Consider the following 22,894-nt stretch of genomic DNA (forward strand, 5'->3'; position numbering starts at 1 on the left):
TATGAGGGTGTTCAACATATCTTTTATGTTGAACATGAAGGATTTGTTTCAGTGCAGTTTTTCTTTGTCAAGTGAAGGCTGAACCTAAAAACAGCAGGGGTTGTTTGAAGAGCACAGAGGTTTGAAACTGTGTATGTTCTGTGTAGAAACACAGAAGCTAAACACAGCTACGGAAAAGTAATAGTAATAGTATGTCTCACATTGACAGGGAAAATTGTCAATATGAGAGTAGATGTCTGAGGTTTGTTTTATGTCTTTGTCCCAGGTTCAAGTGAGACAGAACAGGGTGTTGGGATTGGGATCCAGTTACATGTGGCTACTGGGAGGTGAAGGAGGAGGATGTGTTGGTGGCAGCGGCAATTGATCATTGTTCATCTGCTTTGTGTCAGTGGAGCGAGTGCTGACACGAAGAAGCCCCAGGTGGCGCATTTCCATCGGTGATGTGGGCGGGCTTGCCTGGGCTCGCAGTGACGGAGCCACCATGCTGCTGTCGAGCTCACCCTCTGCCAGCCAAGGAGGGATCTGCAATGACTCCGTGGGGTACAAATCTGACACAAAGGCTGAGTTCTCAATCCCACCTTGATGAAAGAAAAAAACTGAATTAGTACCTCAGGGTTCAATATTGGAGACATTGCTGTTCTCTGCATTATTATTATTTTTTTTATACAAGTGACACTATTATTGGCTGCTCCTTTTTATTAATGCACCTGAGCAGTACTTCATATTTTATTAGATTACCTCTGTTCTCTAGATGCTAAATCTATATAACTCTTTATGTCTGCAGATTTTCATTGTGCTTGGTCCTTCTTGTCTGTGTACATAAATCAAACTCAACATGACTCAGTGCTGTCAAAATGTTTTATAAGTGTTCGCTTGCAGAGTGAGAACAGAATTAGGCAATTCTATAATAATCCTATGATAATGCGTTGTTTTCACACATGTACTTCACCTTTTTTAAATGTATTGCATATGTACTGTCTATTTAGTTCCCTCTGTTATATGTTGTAATCTTTGTGTTTATAGTAAAAGCATTTTCTGCTCTTAATTATTTCTGAAAAATATGTTTTCTCTCATTTTCATACGGGATGTAGAAAGTGGATTATTTTACCTCCTGGTTTGGAATCTCTCATGGGGAAAGAAGGGTATGGCAAGTCATAGCCAGAGGCGCTATCTCCCTCTGAGAACCCAAAATCTATAAATGAAAATGAGAAAATTTGTTTTAAATCTATAAAACAACAACAACAACAACAACAAAAGCAGACGTACAAACCTTCATCACCCGAATAGGAGAGTTTAGTCTGGCTTATTGACTTTCCTTTTGGCATCTGTAAGAGGAGGAAGAGTCATTTGATCACACGCTATGTTTCAAAAAACATGGAAGGTGAAGTAAAAAAAGAGACAAGACCAATGGCCTTCAACTATGCTACCAATGTTGCTGTTACATATTTTGTCTAGCAGAGGGCACTCTGCAACTTCCCTGATGGCAACAAGCATGTTTGCAACACTACAAACAACAACCAGCTGAATTGAGGAAATAATTAGACATCACAAATGTATCATGTCTACTAGTGTTTCATGTATCTGAAAAGAAAAAGGTATAAAAGAATATTTAACTTTTTAAAAATATCTGTGTAGGTATCGGTCTTAAAGTTCTATATGAGCTCTGGTAATAAACCAATATGATACATTTATTACACAATACTTTAACATGATAAAAAACAGAAGCACTTAAATATCAATTTATGTCTGCTAAAATGGTATAATCCCAGTAAAAAAACAGCAACGCCTTGATTTTATTCACAATAAATCAGAAATAATTTGCCATTTTAAGAACAATATTAGCTCATGTTGAATTGGATGACAGCAACACAAAAAGACTTGGAGCAGGACAATTAAAAGCTGGAAAACTATAAAAACAATAAGAAAAGCTTGGAGGAACATTTTTCAGCTTTTTAGGTTAAGTGGCATCAGGTCAGTAATGACTGGAAGGAAAAAGAGCACCTTAAATAAGTCTCAGTGTCTCAGAAGCAAAGATGGGCACAAATCTGCAAAAATCTGGGTCTACAAATTGTGCGATAACTTCACACTAATTCCTAGTTCCTTAATGTAAAATTGTGAAGACACTGAATATCTCAGCATCTATAGTACATAATATCAACAAGAAATGTAAAGGATCTGCAAAAGGGGCAATGTTAAAAATCAATATTGGATTTAGGTAATTTTCTGGCTCTCAGGCAGCGCGGCATTAAAAACACAATTCTGCCATGGAAATCACTGCATGGGCTCATTAACAAGTTAATCAAGTTAATCAACAAATGCAGGTCAGAGCTCTGTCCTCCAAAGAAGAAGCCATTTGTGAACATGATCCGGACACTTCTATCTTCTTTGGGCCAAAGTGTCATGGTCCTGAGTTTTGGACTGACCAGACAACATATTTTTCAGGGAATGTCGGGAAGTTTATGGGCTGTTCTGTGTGCTGGCACACAGTGGTAAACATGGAGATGTCCTAACTCTTTTGAGATGTATTGCTGCCATCAAATTCAAAATAAATATCTTTCTTAAAAATTGACATCTTCTGAGTTTAATTTCTCAGTTTAAACATATGATATGTTTTATGATTCTATTTTGCTCTATTTTGAATCAAATATAGATTTGTGAGATGTACAAATCATTGGAATTTTGTAGTAATTATATATATAATAATAATATATTTTAAACAACTTCCTTTTTTTTGGAATTGAAACTGTACCAAACAGACAAAAGAAAAATTTTAAAAAAAGATTGATTTTACTTAAATTTTACTTCAAGAAGCAAAATCCAATATTTTTGTCCACTTTCACACATGGAAGAGAGTTTATGAATATTATTTCAAGGAAGTTTAATAAAGGCTCAATAGGGAATTATTTACTATTTTGTACAACAAAAAACAGAACTGAAAATAAAGAATCAGTAAGGGCCGTATTTGCAAAAGACACTTTTCTTCTTCACTGAACCTCACAAAGACATAATCAGCTCTTTGCTCTTTGTGGTAAACTCATTCCCTCTCTTTCTCTTTACCTTCTGCTGGTGTTCCTTCTTTGTGTGCTTGATGACCGTCTTTGGTGAAACGCCCGTCTTTGCAGGCTGGAATGACTCCATTCGGTTCTTCATGGTTCTCTTGAAGATCTCCTGGACTTCTTTCTCATCTTTGTTGATTATGAATTTGCTGCGACTGAACCTGTGGCGATGCTATGAACAAGAAAAGAAAACTCACTGATAAAAACAAACCATGAAGACCATGAAGTCAAGCTCAGCCACAGTCCAGGCAATTCAGCTGGTCTCAGTGCTGATATACAAATATACAAATTCTACAAATATAAATCTCAGGCAGCTGGATTTGAGGTGCATGAAACTGCTCACAGTTGCATCTGTAACTGCTGTGCCTGACTTGATCATTTGCATCTGTTGATGCTGATTCCTGGAAATATCTTTCTACCGTGGTCCTGACTGATATATATATATTTTTTATTCGTTTTATTAGTGTCACCTTTAAGGAGAACAGTAGAATAACCTTTCATATCTTTTCACGGGAATTGAGTGACTGGCATGAGCAGGACATAAGAAAAGTGTTACATATGCATTTTTTGTTTTGATTTTACTTTGATTTTGTGTGTGTGTGTGTGTGTGTGTGTGTGTGTACATGTATGTGCGAGCATCTATGTGTGTGTGTGTGTGTGCATACATGTGCGAGCATCTGTGTGTGTGTGTGTGTGAATGTGTATGTGTGTGTGCATGTATGTGCAAGCATCTGTGTGTGTGTGTGCATGTGCAAGAATGTGTGTGTGCACGTGTGTGTGTGTTTGTGTTAGGGTGTGCATTTGTGTGACCTCCTGCACACAAAAAGGATCATCTACCCTGTATATGGCTTAACCCCTCCAATGGTCTCAACATACACAAACACAGGTGAGGTCAAAAAGGCAGGAAGTAAAACATCCTCACTAAATAAGAAACAGAACGCTAACCGTAGGATGTGCCCATAATAAAACACTACAGCCTCCCCCACCAACAGGCTGGGGAGGTCAGAAACAAAGGAATGTCTTTGATCATGGTGCTTGAACTAAGACTTACAAATTTAAGTAACACAATGACAACATTTAACATTTTGTCTCCAATGAAATGAAAGTGCAGCACTAAGCTGCTTTAGTAAGCCCTCCATGTGATGACTGAATGTGCTCATTACCTGCTTCCTGCTCTTGTAAAGATGCTGATCCAGAAGGTTGTGAGCGTTAACTACCTCAGCTTCGTTCTTAGCCTTCATGGCGTGCTCGTGCATTTCCACGCTTACTGATGGAATAGGGTCTCTAGTACAGAGGAAGACAATCGTGTCAGTGATTTAAAGTAATACTAGAATATTAAAAGGGCTATGTTCCCTCTGGTTTATATTTTAAAATATGGTTGTGAAATGAGCTGTTTTCAGGCACTGAATAGTTGCAGTGCTCCTAGTTAGCTAGTTAGATTTTTCTTCAAATTAAAATAATTTTTTGTGGCCTCTGATTCATCACCACCCAATTATATAATGGCTTGTAAGTCTGCTTTTAGCTCTCCTCTTATTATCAGAAAAATCCAGATTGCTTACCTCGTAGTGGGCTTTGCACAGTGACCATTTGACATGTTCGCCCTCATGCCAGGCATGTCCTCTGAGTGTTCACTTTCAAACTTTTTCCTGAAATCAATAGCAACACTTTCTTTACGGATAAATTCCAGTGAGCCTCTACGCTCGCCCTGCAACAGAAGAAGACAGAGCTTTCTTTACATGCGGCAAACTTATTAGTTTTCCAAAATGAGCATTTCAGCAAAATATACTTAAAATGTACAAATGATGCTCACTTCAGTCACATATTCCATAGCATCCTTGAGGTTCAGCTGATGGAAGACATCAAAGACTTGGTCTTGTTTCTTCCTTGCAGACGGCTTCATCAAAATCCTCGACATCCACTTCTCCTCAAAATACTTCCACCTTAGCAAAAAGAAAACAGATCACTGTAGCCTATTTTAAAATGAAAAGGCATTTTGAATTTATGTATCAAGTCTTTTCATACTTGCTCCTCTGACAGTTGTGTCCTATTTGTCCTGATATGTCTTCTATGGCGACCAGAGTGTGATTAAACATCTAAAGAAAGGAGAAGGACTCTAATAACTGGACAGAAAATGGTTGTGTAGGTGAAACATGAGATGTTTTTTAAGATTTACCTTGTTTGTCATTTTTTCTAGGAGTGTGAGCTCTTTCACTTCAGCTCTCTTTACTTTCAGCCACGTGACCAGAGGTTTCATCGTCATTCCCTGCAACAATGTGAAGCAGTAATGTGCAAACCTTTAGCTCTAATGCGGACTGTGTAAGAAGAAAGAAAATAATGTATACATTTAATAACAAAAACCAAACTTTCACTACCTGCCAGATGACAGTGAAGTAAACCACAATGAGTGTAGTGCAGACCATCAGGTTTTTCTCTTTTATCTTGTTTTCATCCAGCATCACAGCCAGGCCATACGCAACAGCCCCTCGTAGGCCACCGTAGCTCATAATCACCTGATCTATGAATTCCAGCGGGACCAGCCTGTACCTGTTAAGGATCCAGGTGAGGAAAAACACACCTGCAGTACAAACACAGAAAATTTCTTTGTATAACACACAAACCTTTAAATCACAATGTGTGCATGTGATAGCAAAAGGACCAAATCTCACCAATGAATCTATACACAAAGACGAAGAAGACTGTGAGGAGGATGAAGCCCGTGTTCCAAACCCAGATAACCTTATCGATGGCCGAGATACCGAGGAAAACAAAGATGATGGTTTCTGATCCGTTGGCGAAAACCTTCATGGCAGATTTGACAGTTTGGACTGAATGCTCATGCATGTTTGCTCTGACGTACTTCTGACATAACACACCGCAGAATGTAGTCCTACAGAAGGAAACACAAATATAAATTGTGTGCATCTAAATATGTTTACTACATTTTTACATATAGAAAATGGATAAGACACAACAAAATAAATGATATTTCAATTGTGAAATACTCACGAAAGGATAGCAGACAGAGAAAGCATCTCAGCAGTCAGGTAGGAAAGGTATCCCATGACAAAGATGAAGCCTGGCTCGATGATCTTGACATTTTTTGTGCATCTGGTCAGAAGTGAAATTAGTAGGCCGAATGCTATGCCCACAAGGGAACCACCAAATGCAACCACAAAGAAGGAAACTGTGGAGAGAGAGTCCCAAAAAGTAAATTCTGTTCATCTGGACAAATCATTTTCAGTGGAAGAAATGTTTTGTGATTCATGCAAGTGACTTCATCACTCAGCCCTAGTTTATAAGGTTGTGGAAACATGCAGTCAGCTGCATGCACTGATAAATTCTCTATTAACAGCTTAATAAATGTCATGTCTTACCTATTCCTTTAGCAATTTCTGCAGCATCAATTTGGGATCCTCCCAGTGACACAAATGCATCAAACACATTGAAGAGCACCTAAGAGATGAAAGAAAAATTGGATGGAAGAAAAATTAATGACTGGTCATCTGGTAAAAATGTTTTCCAGACTTGTCCATTCTAGCTTGTACCATTCAACAGGAGAAAAACTTCTATCACATTCTCAACATGGCAACGCCTTATGATTTAGGTGAGGGTGCTGAGCATGCGGGAGTTTGTAGAGTGGTGTAACAGCTCCAAACTTGAACTGAACGTGAGCAAAACCAAAGAGATGGTGGTGACCATCTCCAGTAGGCAGAGGGATCTGGCTGCTTCAGTCACCACCACCATCCATGGGAAGCCAGTGGAGGTAGTTGAGGTATACAAATACCTGGGAACCATCTCTGACAACCTCCTGAAATTCTCTGCCAACACAGAGGTGCCACCAATGGCTATATGTCTGTGAAGGTTCTCAGTCGCTTTTCTTTGCAAGCTCCTTTGACTACCAATGGCTATACCTCCTTAGGAAACTCAACTACTTTGGAGTCAGCACACCCATCATGATGACTTTTTACTATGCCTTCCTGGAAGGCATCATGACCTTCTCCATCTCCTGCTGGCTCCACTCCCTCAGCCTTCAGAACAGGAACAGACTGCAGCACACTGCATCAGTGTGCTCTAAAATCATTGGCCTGCCTGTCAGAACTGTTGAACAGGTTTTTCAGCCAACAGGCCCTTAGACAGGCAGCCAAAATTATTAATGACCCCTCTCACATTCTTCACGCCGCATTTCAACGGCTCCCTCTCTGGGCGGCGCCTCCACTGCATTTTCTGCAGGAGGAGAAAATGCAGCGAGCCACCTTTGTCTGAAAGCCACTCTGCTTTTTAACTCCAGCCAATAAGCCCATTTCCCACACCATAAACATAAACTACTCTACACTCTTTTTATACTGCCGACAGTTTATTCACTTTTAGTCACCTACAGTTTTTTATTCACTTATTCAGTGACTTTAATTTTAAAACTGTGTATATACTGTGTATTTTAAGTATTTTTTTTCTCATTCGTTTTGCCTGTTTACGCCCCGTCCTTGTTTTTAACATCATGCTGCTCTGTTGTATCTTAATTGCCCCTTGGGGATAAATTAAGTCTCTCTGATTCTGATTCTGATTTTTCCAAGAGTTCAGTAACAACTCAACCAAGAGGTCACAAAAGAACCCAGAACAACATCCAAATAACTGCAGGCCTAACTTGCCTCAGTCCTGGTCAGAGTTCATGACTCCATCATAAGTTAGACACTGGGCAGAAATGGCCTGCATGGCAGAGCAAACACTTTTTCACACCACTGTACATAAATAATTCTGTCTTCTTCTTAGTCCTTGTCAGACTGTCTCTTTACTCCCAGTGTGTTCCCTAGTGTTACTCCAGCTGCTTTTGTTAATGTTATGTTGTTGCTGGACATTTTAACCAATAAAGGTGTATTTTCTGTTTATTTCTTCTTTTTCTGCATATCTGCATCTTGGTCTTCAACTTAACACTCCAAATGGGTCTGCAAGCGCTGCAAACTCATGACACCTCTGGTTTGATTCACCTAATTTTGAGACTATTAAGGACCAGATATTATTTACTATGTCCTGATACGTAAAAGAGCTTTTTTCTTTTCACCACGACTGTACATTTACAGAGACGAAGGAAGGAGGAAAGAATTCAGCTGGTCAGATTTTGTTTCACTGTCCTTATGCAGTACAACATGCTATAGTTACATAAATGCATTTTGTTACCAAACTGACCTTTCATAGTTTCCTTTTACAAATTGCACATTGCATGTGCAATTTGTAAAACTCTTACACTAGAGGGCCCAAGTGTTTACTTACTCTACTACATTGCTATGATGGGTGTCTCAGCAAACTCACAAACTGTTATGCTACTTAAGTAACGCTAAACAAAGCAATGATGCATACGAACCACTGTTACACCATCGTTGAGCAGCGACTCTCCAAACACTATGATAAAGAGGACGTCGTTAACGTGGACCTGCTCAAACACAGCGATGACGGCCACGGGGTCCACAGCAGCCATCAGACTGCCAAAAAGAAGGTACTGCAGCAGACTGATGTCCAGGTCACCTGTACAGATACAAAGAGCAGGAAATATATTCAGTTTTGCTCAATTGTACTGTAACTATGATCAATCTGGCACTTTGCTGCAAACTGAAATGCTGGAATGAAATGCTGTGTCATTTGGTAAAACATTCTCATTTATTGGTAGGAAAAGTCCATGTCAAATCTCTCTCCAGTCTCATCCAGTGCACTGGTTTGGCAGTGGTCAGACTCAGTATTCTTCACCCAAAGGTTTAAGGCAGGGGTCCCCAATCCCAGTCCATGAGGGCCGGTGTCCCTGCAGGTTTTAGATCTCACCCTGGGTCCACAAACCTGAATCACGTGATTAGTTCATTACCAGGCCTCTGGAGAACTTGAAGACATGTTGAGAAGGCAATTTATCCTTTTAAATCAGCTGTGATGGATCAAGGACACATCTAAAACCTGCAGGGACACCGGCCCTCGTGGACTTGGATTGGGGGCTCCTGGTATAAAGTCTCAGACAAACCTGGAGCTGTAATGAACTAAAAATCCACTTAAATCTTATTTTCATTTGTCTGCATTTTGATGAAGTGTTAAAAGGAAGTCAAATTAGCTGTTAGTGATGTCGATGTTTAATGTATCCAAACAAAGAGTAAAAGGAATGTTTTAAAGGATTGGTTTTATACTAAAGAAAACTCTTCTCAGGCAGCTTTCCTGAGTCACCACGGATGTAGAAATATCATTTGTGTGACGTGTCTTTGTTTCCAGAACAAATTTCAAGGCAAAAAAAACAAAGCCAAGGCTGAAGTACTACAAACTGCAGTTCCTCTAGTGGCCACTTGATGCTCGTTCCAAAGGCAAATTAATCTCTATAGACTCCCACTTAGAGCATTAAAAGTGCCATGATCCAGTGAGTGTTGGTCTTCCTGGAGTAGTTTTCCACTTCTCTCCCGAGATCCTGACTCCACTCATGCTGGCTCATTGACCGCAATCAGTGCACAGTATTTAAGACCAACTCTGACCTGCACTCTCCACCAGATCATCAGCTAAAACCTTGTGTGACCTCTCGGTCTTTGTGTTTTCAGCTTAGGCCTTGGATCAACATTTACTCGTCTCAGGCAAGAACCAGAAAAACCAGAAAAATTTTTTTTCCCATCACATAAAAAGAAACAAGAAAACAAAAATATTCAGAAATGATAAAAAAACAAAAAATCACTAGAAGAAGCCTACGTGTCCCACCAAGATCAGGAAACATTGAACAAAATACGCAAAACAAAACTAGATTTAAATGAGATGATTGATTAAAAAAAATTCTTAGTACAAAGACTACGCTTACAAAATTATGAACATGGTAATAAATCCGGTCAATTTCTGGCAAACCAGCTAAAAATAAATTAAGAAAAAACAACTATATGTGCTGTTCAAGATTCATCTAGGAACACAATATGTGACCCGAAACAAATAAACAACATTTTCAGGGATTTCTATAAGACGTTGTATTCACCACAAATAAACCCATCTAAAAAGGAAATTGATCAGTTTTTGGACAACATAACTCTTCCAAAATTATTAGACACTCAAGCAATGGCACTGGATTCGCCACTGACATCAGGTGAACTCCAGGAAGCCCTGATAAGCATGCCCAATAATAAGGCTCCAGGTCCAGATGGCTTTCCTGCAGAATTTTACAAAGAATTCTGGACGATTTTAGCACCAGTTTTTTACAGAACGTCGTTGGAAATCAAAGAAGACGGCAGATTTCCATCAAATATGAATTCTGCAAACATTAATCTCTTGCTAAAACCAGGAAAAGACCCTTTATTTCCCTCAAGCTATCGTCCAATATCCCTTATAAATGTAGACCTTAAAATAATCTGCAAAGCTCTCTCAAAGAGACTAGAGAAAATAACCCCCCTCTTAATTCATCCTGACCAAACTGGTTTCATAAAAGGTAGGCACTCATCAACAAACGCACGTAGATTATTTAATTTAATAGACTACTCATACAGTAAAAACATCAAAACTACAATATTTTCTTTAGATGCAGAAAAAGCATTTGACAGAGTTAACTGGAAATTTCTTGACCTTTTTTTTTTTTTACCTTTGACCTGTCTCTGCTTCCCCCACCAAGATCCCAATTCCAGCCAGCATAGTGTCCTCTCACACTTCATGTTATTTGCAACCTTCCCTTAGTCTCACAGTTCATGTTCATAGTCCCTGCTCAGTTCACAACCTTAGCTCTGTTCACCTTGTGCATCACGCCATTGTTAGATAAAGTTCTTTTGTTTATCACTTTCTCGAGTCTCAGGTTGAATCTGCGTTTGAGTCCATCTCTTGTCTCGGGCCGCTGAGCTTTGACATCACTTCCTCTATGTGAGCCGTGGTAGCAGGTTTGCTGAAATGAAACAAAATAAAAATCCTCTCTTACCCATGAATCCTCCCATGTGACACCCCCACAGCGACAGCCCCAAACTGGCAGCATTCCAGCAGGTCCCAATGACAGCATAGACCAAGATGGCACCCAGGTTGGTGAAGAACAGTTTGTTTGGCATGTGGTAGCCTGCGTCCAGAATGACTTGAGGCAACAGGAAATAGAAGAAGACTGTCGGGGTCAGCCTGAAGGTCTGCATCTTGTCTGCACCCCAAATCATGCCACCCAAAACAAAACCGAAGCAGATGAGCAGGACGCTCTCGGGTATGACGTTGGTGACATGGTGGTTGGACTCAATGACTGAGAGGAGAAAAAAAAGATCAAGACAAGAACCATTAATCAATACTATCAACCTTTGTAACAACCTTTGATTTTAAGCCAGTCTGCTTGTAGTCAGGTAGGAGCTGGCAAACATTCAAACCTTCACTGCACTTTAAGTAAAACCATATACATAAAACTCCATTTGATCATTTGCAACTGTTGCAATATTTTATTTATATTTAGGGACTGTGGACAGATATATAGCAGGTAAGATAAGTCACCAGTTTTCTAAGCAAATATATTTCTAAAGGTGCTATTGAAATGATATTCTCACCAGATCTTGGTAACAACCCATCCAATTCACATATGCAATGAAATAAAACTATAGATGTTCAGAAATTAAGTCATGTGTAATAATGAGGAATGACATGGGGGGAAAATAATTGAAGAGGTGGAGAATGTGAGTTCCAATAAGCCATGAAAAGTCATGTCACCAGCTGTAATTTATCAGTAATTACAATATAAGCAATATAATATCACCTTATTCAGTCCTACCTGATGGCTTAATAAAAATTGTCTCATTAGGTCAACAATGTTAAGTTATAACATTTTGCTAACTGTCAAAGATGTGCCTTAATGCAGATTAGTCATAAGCTGGAGAGGAAATGGCGTATCACTAATTTTGAAGATCATCATTTAGCCTCTAAAAAGTGTTTGCGACTGCTGGGAAGCTGGAACATCTTCATCAATCATGTTCATCACTGATTAAAGAAATTAAGAAAAACCCTACGTTTCTCTTTAGCCTTGTTTCCAGGCGAACAAAAAGTAAGAACTCTGTTGAACAAGCCATTCATTTAATGTTAACTGGTACTGACTAGTGCTGTCAGCGTTAATCTCGTTAAAATGATGTTAACGCCATAACTGCATTAACGCGGCAAATCTCCATTAGCGAGTTAGCGCAGTGTGCGGGGCTGCACGGCGTAAAAGCGTTAGAGCGGTTTTAACGAGATTAACGCTGACAGCACTGGTACTGACTTCATGAATTTCTTCACGAATGAAAATTTAACCATTAAAGAAAAATTACTCATAATCATTTCACAGATGTAACCACTTTCTGTACCACTGATATTCATTTAGTCTTTTTCTCAAATTGATCTTTCTGAGTTAACTTAACTTATTGCTTCCTCCAAACTATCAACATGTCTTTTAGACCCCATTCCTATAAGACTGCTCAAAGAAGTCCTACCATTAATTAATATTTCAATCCTGATTATGATCAACATGCTTCCTTTAGGCAATATCATTAAAAGGCATACCTTACATTGTCCCTGCTATGCACATGAAACACAACTTTATCTATCCATAAAGCCAGATAACACAAACTGCAGAAAGGTCTTAAAGATAAAGACTTGGTTGACCTCCAATTTTCTGCTTCTAAATTCAAAGAAAAATTCGGTTATTGTACTTGGCCATAAAATCATAGAAATATGGTATCTAACCAGATGCTTACTCTGGATGACATTAGCTTGGCCACCAAACTTGGGGTAATTTTTAACATTCTGTCTCACAGTGACGCTGAAAAACTAGTTCATGCATTTATTACTTCCAGGCTAGACTACTGTAATTCATTATTATCTGGATGTCCTAAAAACTCCCTGAAAAGCCTTCAGTTAATCCAAAATGCTGCAGCAAGAATACTGACAGGGACTAGAAAGAGAGAGCATATTTCTCCTGTTTTGGCTTCTCTTGATTGGCTCCCTGTTAAATCCAGAATTGAATTCAAAAACCTGCTCCTCACTTACAAAGTCTTAAATAATCAGGCCCCGTCTTATCTTAATAACTTTATAGTACCATATAACCCCATTAGAACACTCTGCTCTCAGACAGTGGGCTTACTTGTGGTTCCTAGATTATTTAAAAATAGAATGGGAGGGAGAGCCTGTAGCAAACCATGTCTGCTTTTAAGATTAGGCTTAAAACTTTCCGTTTTGCTAAGCATACTGTTAGGCCTGGATCAGATGACCCTGAATCCTCCCTTGTGATATAAGATTTGGCCCTATTTGAATATAAGTGAACTTACACACTCTTTTTTCATAACTATTTTTATTTATTTTGTGAGCACTTCCTTGAGAAATAATTAAAACAATTAAGAAATTGACCCAGTGACAAAAATAGATGATCAGAATAACCCTAAACTACATACATATTTAAAAATTACAAAATTTCTTGGGTGCAGAGGAGTTTATAATGCCGGAAGAAGAGCACTTCCATCAATTTGGCTTTGCAAGACTTACTGAGTTTGCAGAGCCAGGCAACCAGGATCCACAGGGCCACCAGGTACTGTGTGGTGACGTGATGCCACTTCCAGGTCACAATAGGCAGTGTAGTGATGGGCACCGCTCCATGACCACCCTCTTCAGTTGCGTTAGAGTTTGAGCCCGTCCCAGTGTCTGTTTGAGAATTTCGGGGTTCTGCTTCTTCACTAGCCAGGCTCAAGCCTCCACACGCCATCAGCAGCATGCACAGAATAAGTGTAAATTGCCAAGAAGTTGCCATTCTTGGATACAATGCCTTAAAAATTGTAATCAAACTGTTATTTAGACCGTTAATACAAATGCTCAGGTCAGCCTCAGACTGTAGCTTAAAGTCTCATTCCCTTTGCTGTGCCTTCTTCTCACTCAGATCACTCTCATTGTCCTCCAACATCTACTTTCTGGATAAGGATACAGCTTTTCACAGCAGGTGAAGCTCAGCCCATTATGATGTTGGTCTTTCTCCTCCCACTCGTGTACCCAGACCAGTAAGTGTGGCCACATCATTCAGTGGTATAATTAAAGTCCGTGAATCCCTTTATTACCAAGTTTTCACTAATATTTAAATTCTCTGATGGAGTTGATTAAAATATTTTTGGAAGAAACATCTTATTTACAAACTTATGAAGCTCTTTTTAATCCTATTGTAAATAACACATGTTAATATGAGCTTGTTTGAAGCATGTGTATGTGAACTTATCAATTCAAAAGAAAGAAAATACTGTAACTTTGGCCACCAAACATATTTTCTTTCCTAGGTTCACACTTAGTATGGTGTTATGACAGGAACATTTACAACAATGAGTCCCAAAAATGTCTGTTCCTTTAAGACTATTCATAAAAACTATAATAGCTATATTATCACTACTTCTTGTGTTGATCTTTTTATCAACCTAAGTTGTTATGGACATTACAGTTTTTGAACATGTGTTTGTACTTTATGCCCTGTATGTGTCAATATTCTGACTTTATATGCTTTGAATTCGGGTTATAAAAGGGATCATTTCAGGATTATTTTGACTATAAGCAATAATCGGATAAAATATAGGATCCTGTTGATCACAGACCACTTTGGGTCAAAGTTACCAAGAACATTTGTTTTGATACATTTTTAAATTTTTATGCAGTCATATAAAGTAACACCTGTTTTAACTGAGAATATTTTATTTGTGTACAGAGGAAATTATCCCCAAAGTACACGTGTCTGACACAGCTTCTTACTAAGACTTCAGGTGATGAAGAAATTATCATCTTATGTCCATTCAGACCTCCAATCGATCTCCAGAACTACAAACCTCACTTGATTCTTTTCAGGAACACTGTCTGCAGGTTTCCCCGTGTAAACCTGTATATTCCAGCTATAACTTGGCCCTGCAGCACAAGTTGCCCATATCTTTATGCAATATTTAGACTGCTTACTTGACATATACTGCTTAAAAGGTCAACATCCCCCAAAGGAACCGGATACTCATTAAGAGTAAAGTTTGGAATTCGAGTAAATATGGGCTGGCTGGCGCTCCACACACTTGTCTCAAACTTCTCTGATCACTGCAAATTTGTCTTGTTAGTGACGGCCAACCAGCCGGTGGAGTCAGAACTTTCTTGCTGTGAAGCAACAGTGCAAACCACTCCACCACCGTACTGCCTGATTACAATCGATTATTTGCAAAGTTTAAACAAAGACATAATTAAAGTTGACATATTATGCTCATTTACAGCCACAGAAGTTATTCTTGGACTGGATTAGCGTTCCATTATTCACGTTGTCTTAATAATCCTAATTTTATCTTCTGCAGAAATATTAAAGAGAAAAATATAAGATATATGTAATCTATAATGTTTATAAATGTTTTATAGTAATAAAAATAACAGAAAAAATATGATAATTTATTGAGCACTTTTTAAAATTCACCCTGCAAAGTCTTTCACAAGGGCAACGAATCAAACACAGCATGAAAAATCAGTTCTGAAAGAAGTATCATGAGTGTAGTGTAGACGTGCCGAGGACTCATGAACAAATGAACGGCAAACACATCTCTTATTAGGCTGATCCAATGTCCAATAAATCCACCAAACCCAATAAATCTATAATAAAACATACTTGGAACGAGTGCAAGGAGGCTTAAGCAATCTAGTTCAGAAACACTAGCTTTGATTTTTAGAATGTGTAAGAACAGTGTCTTTATCATTACAGCTATGCAGAGAGACTGTCAGGGAAGAAGGAGGATCTGAGATGAACCTGAGCTGCTGCATTTATCTATGCAGCATGTGGTTGCCCATTTACCCTGTCGGGTAAACGGGCACTTGAAAGATCTGCCTCAATGATATGTCTTAATGTTTCTTGGAAAAGACTTTGAACGGCCTTCCTGGAAAATGCAATAAATAAATTGTGTAGTAAGATAAGTATTAGTCCCAGAGATAAGATATTCACATTATTGCATAAGCAAAACACACAGGTCAGCAATAAAAAAATTAATTCAGCATATCTAACAACAATAACAACATGCAAACATAGAAGAAAACAAATATTGTTGCCAGTGTACTGCATGAGCCCACACAATTTGCAAACCGATAGTGTGATATGAAGTGCTACTATGTAATTAAGATAGTGATCTCTTTTAAAGCACTTACACAACCATTATGAGCGTTCTATGGAAGCTGAAAAAAAACTGTTTTGCCATCCATAACTCAAAATTTCAAGATGTGTGTTTCAAATTTTGAGTTAAGAAGTCGAGATTTCTTTGAAAAAACTTGAAATTTCAAGTTACCTCTGCCAATCAGGAAGCTCGGTGAAGGTACGTAAGTAAGTTAATAGTAATAGTCTTGTTACCATGAAGCAGAACGTGGAAGGCATCAGCTATCAACGCTACTGATAAGCTACCAATCTTACAGCTAATGGTTATGAATGAGTAAACTACTGAGTACTGCATGGTCAGCACGGTTTCATAGATGATGAAATCCTTGTGTTACTAGGTGAATCACATGGTGTTATTGCCTGCAAAGCAGCATATGTATTATGTAAATGTTTATTATATTGTCAAGTAATATACTCTAAAACACTTCTTCGGTAAAGACTCAGAGAAGAGAAACACACAGAACTTCTTGCTAGCAAGGGCAGCCTCCAAACTGAGACTCGCGCTGAGAAACTGCCTTTGAGAAACTGTCTTTATTTATACTTCAGTGAGCTTTTGTTCCTTACATTGGAATGTGGAGTTGTGTGTGTGTGTGTGTTCAGAGTGTGGCCCCATAAACGACTTCCCTTAACCTGCTGGTCTGGAAAATCCAACAGTTCATCTATATGTAAAGAAGCACTTAAACTAAAACTGACATAGCTACATTAATCCTACCGTAAAACAATAAGACAAGGTACGACCTCTCCCATGCTCCTAGGATGTGGGGGTGAACACTCTAGAATGTTACAGACCTCCTAGGATGAGACATTCTTTCAATATGCCACAAACTATATACTTCTACACACAAATGATTACATGCAGCATTCTACCATATGCAAACTTATATCATTAAAAGATTATACTGATTACTAAGTACAATTTTCCTATTAACATATATATTCCTAGCTCACTGATGCTATCACTACCTGATTTTGAGTGTGTCTGTGTCCACCCGTCTGTTTCCAAGTAACAAGAAAATTAAGCCATTCAGAGTAGCAACAGGAGAGGGAGGGAGAGAGAATGAGGGGAGAAGAGGCAGCTGTGCAACGTAAAGACAGAATAACTTCAGCTTTGTGCCTTTTTTTCCATTCTAGCTAAAGTACGGGACTAATCACGTGATGATCATTGGAGCTTCTCTTCCCTCCATCACGGACACTGGTTGTGACACCTTCATACATGTCACAACCAAGCACTTATCTGCAGTTTCTCACACATACTCACACACACACACACACACACACACACACCTTCAGACACCAAGTTACTTTTTGCACAATACTCAGTTTTGTGCATATTTCCATTGCACTGTCTTGTGCCTGTATCGTCCTGGTCTGTCTAGTGTTGCACTGTTTTGTCTTGTGCATTTGCAATTTTTACACATTGCACTTTACGTAGTCCTGTGTTTGTCTGTTATATGTCATATGTAGCACCAGTACTGTACCACTGTACATGTTTGAAGTGACAATAAAAGCCACTTGACTTGATTGGCAGCATTAACTCGAAGCTTCAACTTACTAACTTAACATTTAGAGAAACTAACTTCAAATGTTGACTTATTAACTCGAAATTTTGAGTTATTTTCACAATAAAAAATTAAATTTTGAGTTATGGATGACAAGCAAGCTTTTATAGCTTTCTGATTTTAAAGTACTTGAAACTAAAGAAATATTTGTTAGATTACACTAGACTACTGTTAAAAAAATGTCTTCTAGCAGCTCAATCATTGTCTCATATGTGTCTCATGTGCATAAATGTTGACTATTTTCCAACAGCAGCGATGGAGCAGATCAGGAGGCCGCCCACGACGGTGATGATATCCAGCCAGCGGCCCAGAAAGTGGCCAAGAATGAAGACTCACAAGTGGCTTGGCTGGTGTGGAGATTAATTTGTTATCATATGTTACCTTATATATGAGATCAAAGTAGTTGCATTATAATATGGTATGTAGTTTTAGTTTGCATTAGACCTCTGACTTAGAAGAGTGTGAAAATCATTAGATCTGTTGGATTGACCTGTATTATGTTGAATGTCTTACATTGTTTCAAAGGAGTTGTTAGGATAATGGATGTTATTTTAATCTCACTGATATCATTTACATGCACTGTTGTAAGTTCATTATTACTTCATTAGTCTGCATCAGTTTATCAGTTTCTTAGTTTCTTAGTAAATCGGCTATAAGGTAATTCTCCACCAGCTTACTTTCTCTCTGCTTAAACTGTTGCAACATCACCACTCCACTCGAGCTGGACTGTTACATTCAGATATGCACGTAGTCAGGCCTCACTAACGTGCACATATATAGAGACTTATGTAACACACGCACGTTCCCTCACATACACACTTATTGACAAAGGGAGGTCGTCTCAGGACATCTCCTCTAGTTGGACTCACAGTTTCACAAAATGCACAACAGATCACACACTTGTTTTTCTCTAAAAGTACCATATGATGTCTATATAAGGAGAACTTTTGGGATTGTGGGGACTTGATATCATTTCCAGTAAGGTCTGTGTGACGTCATCATGAATAATATAAAAGATATGGAGAGCCGCCGCCCGGCGGAGATCTGTGGCTGTACGCTTGTCTTCCCATGCTTCTGTCTTAGAAGTGTGTAATAAAGATCACTATTCTGACATCTACTGAGACCATGCAGTCGTTTGTCTTCTCCTCAAAACTCGAATCATGACATTTTTGGTGCCGAAACACCGGTTTGGGGGGAGACTAATATTGGAGCCTGGCTGACGGTCTAGTGGTGTCAGACGGACGGCCAGGAGGCCGACTGAGTGATGGGCCCCCGAAATAAGAGAGGTAAGCACCGCCTGTTGAGTAATGTCCAAAGGTGCTGAATTGGAGGAATTAAGCTAAACTAAATGTTCACTCAGTGGGGCTTCTGTTCTGTCCGTGGTGATCTTGGGTAATTAGTTTGAAATAAGGAATATTGGTCTGTCTAAATTAATTGTTGTTTATTGTGGGAGCGAATTTTGAAGTTAAGAGGTTAAGAGGTTATTTTGAAGTTAATACGGTGTGTATTTGAGTGACTGGATGCCAGCTAGTCACACGGTAGTGTAGGGAAAATTTGGTTTTTATTGAGTAGCAAAAACGCGGTTTTGGGCTTCAGATAATTAAACTGGGGGGGCAAAGTGCCCACAGTGAGGCTTTTAAAACAATTAAAGGGTGTTAGGACGGGGGACGCGGTCCCTTAAGAGCGCAGCTGCTCAGCGCCGTGGCGGCGACTCCTAATCGCGGACGCGTGGCTAGGCTTTTTGCTCGGTTGGTTGCCGGGGAAGTTCGAGCATCCCAAACAGACCAGAGTGGTCGACAAAAGACCACTCTCTTACTGCGCTTCATTGGTTGACAGAGTTAGACTCGGCCGGGACCACACAACGTCGTTGGCCTGAGAGCTTTAAGTAAAGCTGAAGGCGTGGGTTTGATACTAGCGCCAGAGGTGGAGCTCCTTTCCAGCTGCGGGAAACGGTTATAAATTAATTAGAACTTAGGAATCTGACCGTTTTCAAGGCGGCGTACTTGAAACGTGTAATTGATCAGCAAGAGCGCGGCTCTGGGCTGAAAGAATGCTTTTAAATTGGTCAAAAAGTTAGGTGTAACCTCTTCTGGCATATGACGTCTATGCGGGCCCGTGTGTATATAGATTATAAATTACCTGTGTGTGTAAATAAGTTCTATAAATCTGTTAAATCTGAAACTCCTGCTAAAAACTTCCTCTCTACAAACTCTTTTCTCTTCTCTCCCTCTTTCTCTCAGATGGGATTCAGGTTGAGTGATGATTCTAAATTACTGTAAGTAAATCATCGTACACCCGTTCAAGTTTCATGATAACAGGGATCTAGACTTTGTTGAACCCTAGGCAATTTGAACAGGTAAAATTTGAGTGACCAAGTAGCAGTTGAATAAAAGTCATTGAATAAGTGTTGAAATAAACTGGCAGAATTAAGAGAATTAAAACATTTCAAGAGCTCAAATTACTTAATATGGAAACGGTTCTATTTTGTTTCACGAACGCAAAACATATAGGTTTATGAATATGAAAAGGTTGAGGTGGTGTTGATTTGACTCTGTGTAGGTTTAGGTTGGTATTTTTATTGAAGGGAGGAATATTCAGTGACAAGTCCTAAGACCCGGGCGTCTGCATTTTGTTTTTGTTATTTTTCATTTTATTTTGTTTTATATTTTGAACAGTGCACTGATTTTTGTTTGTGAATCTTTTCTTTAAGCAGATCTGCACATCGGAAATTACAAGCATTACACGTCGGCGAGAAAATTGTTGTAAGTGAGTTTCTCCGCATTGAAATGGGTTCTGGAGGAAACACTTATGGGGACAATTAGAAACGAGAGTCCCTGTCTAAAAAAGGATTCAGCGAGGTAATCCGATCTCAAGTTCTTGTTTTCTTTTTGAGATGACGTCATTTTGCTGAGGGCGGAAATCTAAATGCGGCGATGGTTTCCACAATCAGCAAAGAAAGAAAGAGTGGAGGAATGGAAGAATGAATGGATGAAGGACTGGAAATAAAAACAAACGGACTGACTGGTAAAAGATGACAAGACTTGACCATGACTCAAGGTTAACCACCTCCACCTAGATAGGATAAAAGGGTGGATGAATTTATGTGTGTTTCTTGTTACAGGAGTAGAAGGATGACAAGATATTCGAGGATGAGTGAACCTGTAAATGCCATTTTTGTGTCTTGTGTTGCTTACAGAGGTAACTGCGCAGCGTTAACATTTACACTCCTCCTCTGACAGGAAATCTTTTTATAGCACCTCTGGAATGTGGATGCCTGACTGCGGTCAATGTGCTGCTAATGTTTGCTTTGCTTTGTTAAGAATGCGTGAGAAGGGTGCAGGAGAAAACAGACAAGTGACATGAAAACAAAGAATAATAATAACACAAATAACAAATTTGGGGACAGTTTGACATAGAGCTCACTAACTGGCCAATTAGGGGGCTCTTGGAGTAACATTGCCCAAAGGGTGAATAAAACAAATTGTGGCAATAATAGTGATTTAATGATCAGAGAAATCCTGAACATGATACTTGTCTGTTGTGCTGAATCTTTTATTACTCTTATGATTTGCAGGTGGTTGTAAATAAGCTGTTTGCTTTAACAGATTTGCTTTTTAGCTGAATTGTAAAATACAACTAGAACGATTAATTGAGGCTAATCGCAACTAACCTGAAACTGAGGAGGTTCTATATAAGGAAGAATTAAAACAGGTATAAAGTGCATTTGATCTTTAATTGCAGGTGTGACTATGAAGATTTTTGGTACAGATTGCAGGTTGTTGCTCATTATTGAAGTGTGCTCATAAAGGCAAAAGCTATATAGGGGGTCTATGATTTGGTTTGTGTTTTAATAATTTAGGTATGGCAAAATTAAAGGTTTTTAGACAATTTAGGGGACCAGTGAGAAGCATAATTAGATGATCAGAAACTGAGTACTACACTTAAGTTGGAATTAAGAATGCCCAATTTGTTTGAGGTCTGTTGTTCACTTTTATACACACACTGCAAATGTGCTTATAAGGAGCTGGCACTTAGTCTATGAAGGTCAAAAGCTTCGTCCGACAACGGATCGGATTGATATATTGGAGCTATTGACTTCACGTGCAGAGGGTTAAATGCATGCACGCTTACACACATAAGCATGGCATAGGATTGGAATAAACAAAGTCAACAACATTAGGTTAGGAGAGCCAGCGAGGGAGAGGTGTTGGCTTTCTGTCTCTTGCAGAGAAGGGAACAGACACCAGACGGGGACACGGAGATATGGGGACCCTTCACAGCAACTGGGGTCAAGTGTCATGGCCTTGGGGCTCCTTGAGAAGATGGATCCCATAACCACAACAATAACCAAGAAGGGGTTGGCGAAAACTAGGAACACCAGAGACCAACGAGGTTCGAGAGGCTTTTGGCAAAAAGGGGGACACGGCGGTGACAACGGACAACAAACACACAGATCTTTGTTTGAAAGTGGGGCAGAATAATCCCCAGATCTGTGTAACGACTAAAGGGTGGTCTAACCCCGGAAGTCGAAGAAAGAAGCTGAGAATCACCAAACTGGAAGATACTGGTAGCTGCACCAATAAAATAAAGGTTAAAAGCCCGTTAGACAGAGGGGCTATTCTAAGTACATTTGAAGGGTATAAGTGGTAAAAAGGGGGTGGAAAACCGGAGCACCAAAATAAAGCTGTGGGAGAATTGGGGACTGATGGGAGTGTCATCTGTAACTGCTGTCATGGGTGTAAATCTAACTTTGCTTGCATCTGAACTACGTAAAGGCAGAGGTCATCCCCCATACGGTCCACCCGTTAAAGGGGGACAGAGGGTCTCGGGACCAAGGAGATGTGGACGTTGCAACATTAGAGTGTATGATGTAAGGAATCTCTTTGAGATAAGAGATTAAAGGGGGAAATGTGGAGATTAATTTGTTATCATATGTTACCTTATATATGAGATCAAAGTAGTTGCATTATAATATGGTATGTAGTTTTAGTTTGCATTAGACCTCTGACTTAGAAGAGTGTGAAAATCATTAGATCTGTTGGATTGACCTGTATTATGTTGAATGTCTTACATTGTTTCAAAGGAGTTGTTAGGATAATGGATGTTATTTTAATCTCACTGATATCATTTACATGCACTGTTGTAAGTTCATTATTACTTCATTAGTC

At 39.1% G+C, this 22,894-nt stretch overlaps 1 protein-coding gene across 1 annotated transcript; it reads right to left on the reverse strand.

Annotated features, from left to right (window-relative positions):
• Window positions 1-306: 306 nt before the first annotated feature.
• LOC146609384 (sodium/hydrogen exchanger 3-like) lies at window positions 307-13,776 on the reverse strand. Its single transcript, XM_085347010.1, has 16 exons — window positions 13,515-13,776; window positions 10,957-11,259; window positions 8,413-8,573; window positions 6,431-6,509; window positions 6,063-6,240; window positions 5,723-5,943; window positions 5,429-5,631; window positions 5,230-5,319; window positions 5,079-5,149; window positions 4,867-4,996; window positions 4,616-4,761; window positions 4,220-4,340; window positions 3,058-3,228; window positions 1,271-1,325; window positions 1,109-1,192; window positions 307-578 (listed from the first exon to the last, which is right to left on the reverse strand). Exons 1-16 carry the CDS (start codon window positions 13,774-13,776, stop codon window positions 307-309), a joined length of 2,547 nt encoding a protein of 848 aa, XP_085203136.1.
• Window positions 13,777-22,894: the final 9,118 nt, after the last annotated feature.

The sequence above is a fragment of the Diplotaxodon limnothrissa genome, linkage group LG22, assembly GCF_057381915.1.
Source record: "Diplotaxodon limnothrissa isolate DT_005_m linkage group LG22, D_limnothrissa_male_GT1.1, whole genome shotgun sequence".
Lineage (NCBI taxonomy): Eukaryota > Metazoa > Chordata > Actinopteri > Cichliformes > Cichlidae > Diplotaxodon > Diplotaxodon limnothrissa.

Bases quoted from the DNA above. Each gene is read 5' to 3' on its own strand.
- LOC146609384 (XM_085347010.1), bottom strand. From the start codon at position 13,776: ATGGCAACTTCTTGGCAATTTACACTTATTCTGTGCATGCTGCTGATG. The intron at 11,260-13,514 runs GTAAGTCTTGCA...TTCTCCTCTCAG, and splicing joins TGCCTGGCTCTGCAAACTCA to TCATTGAGTCCAACCACCAT. The intron at 579-1,108 runs GTAAAATAATCC...TCTTTCATCAAG, and splicing joins GAGAGATTCCAAACCAGGAG to GTGGGATTGAGAACTCAGCC.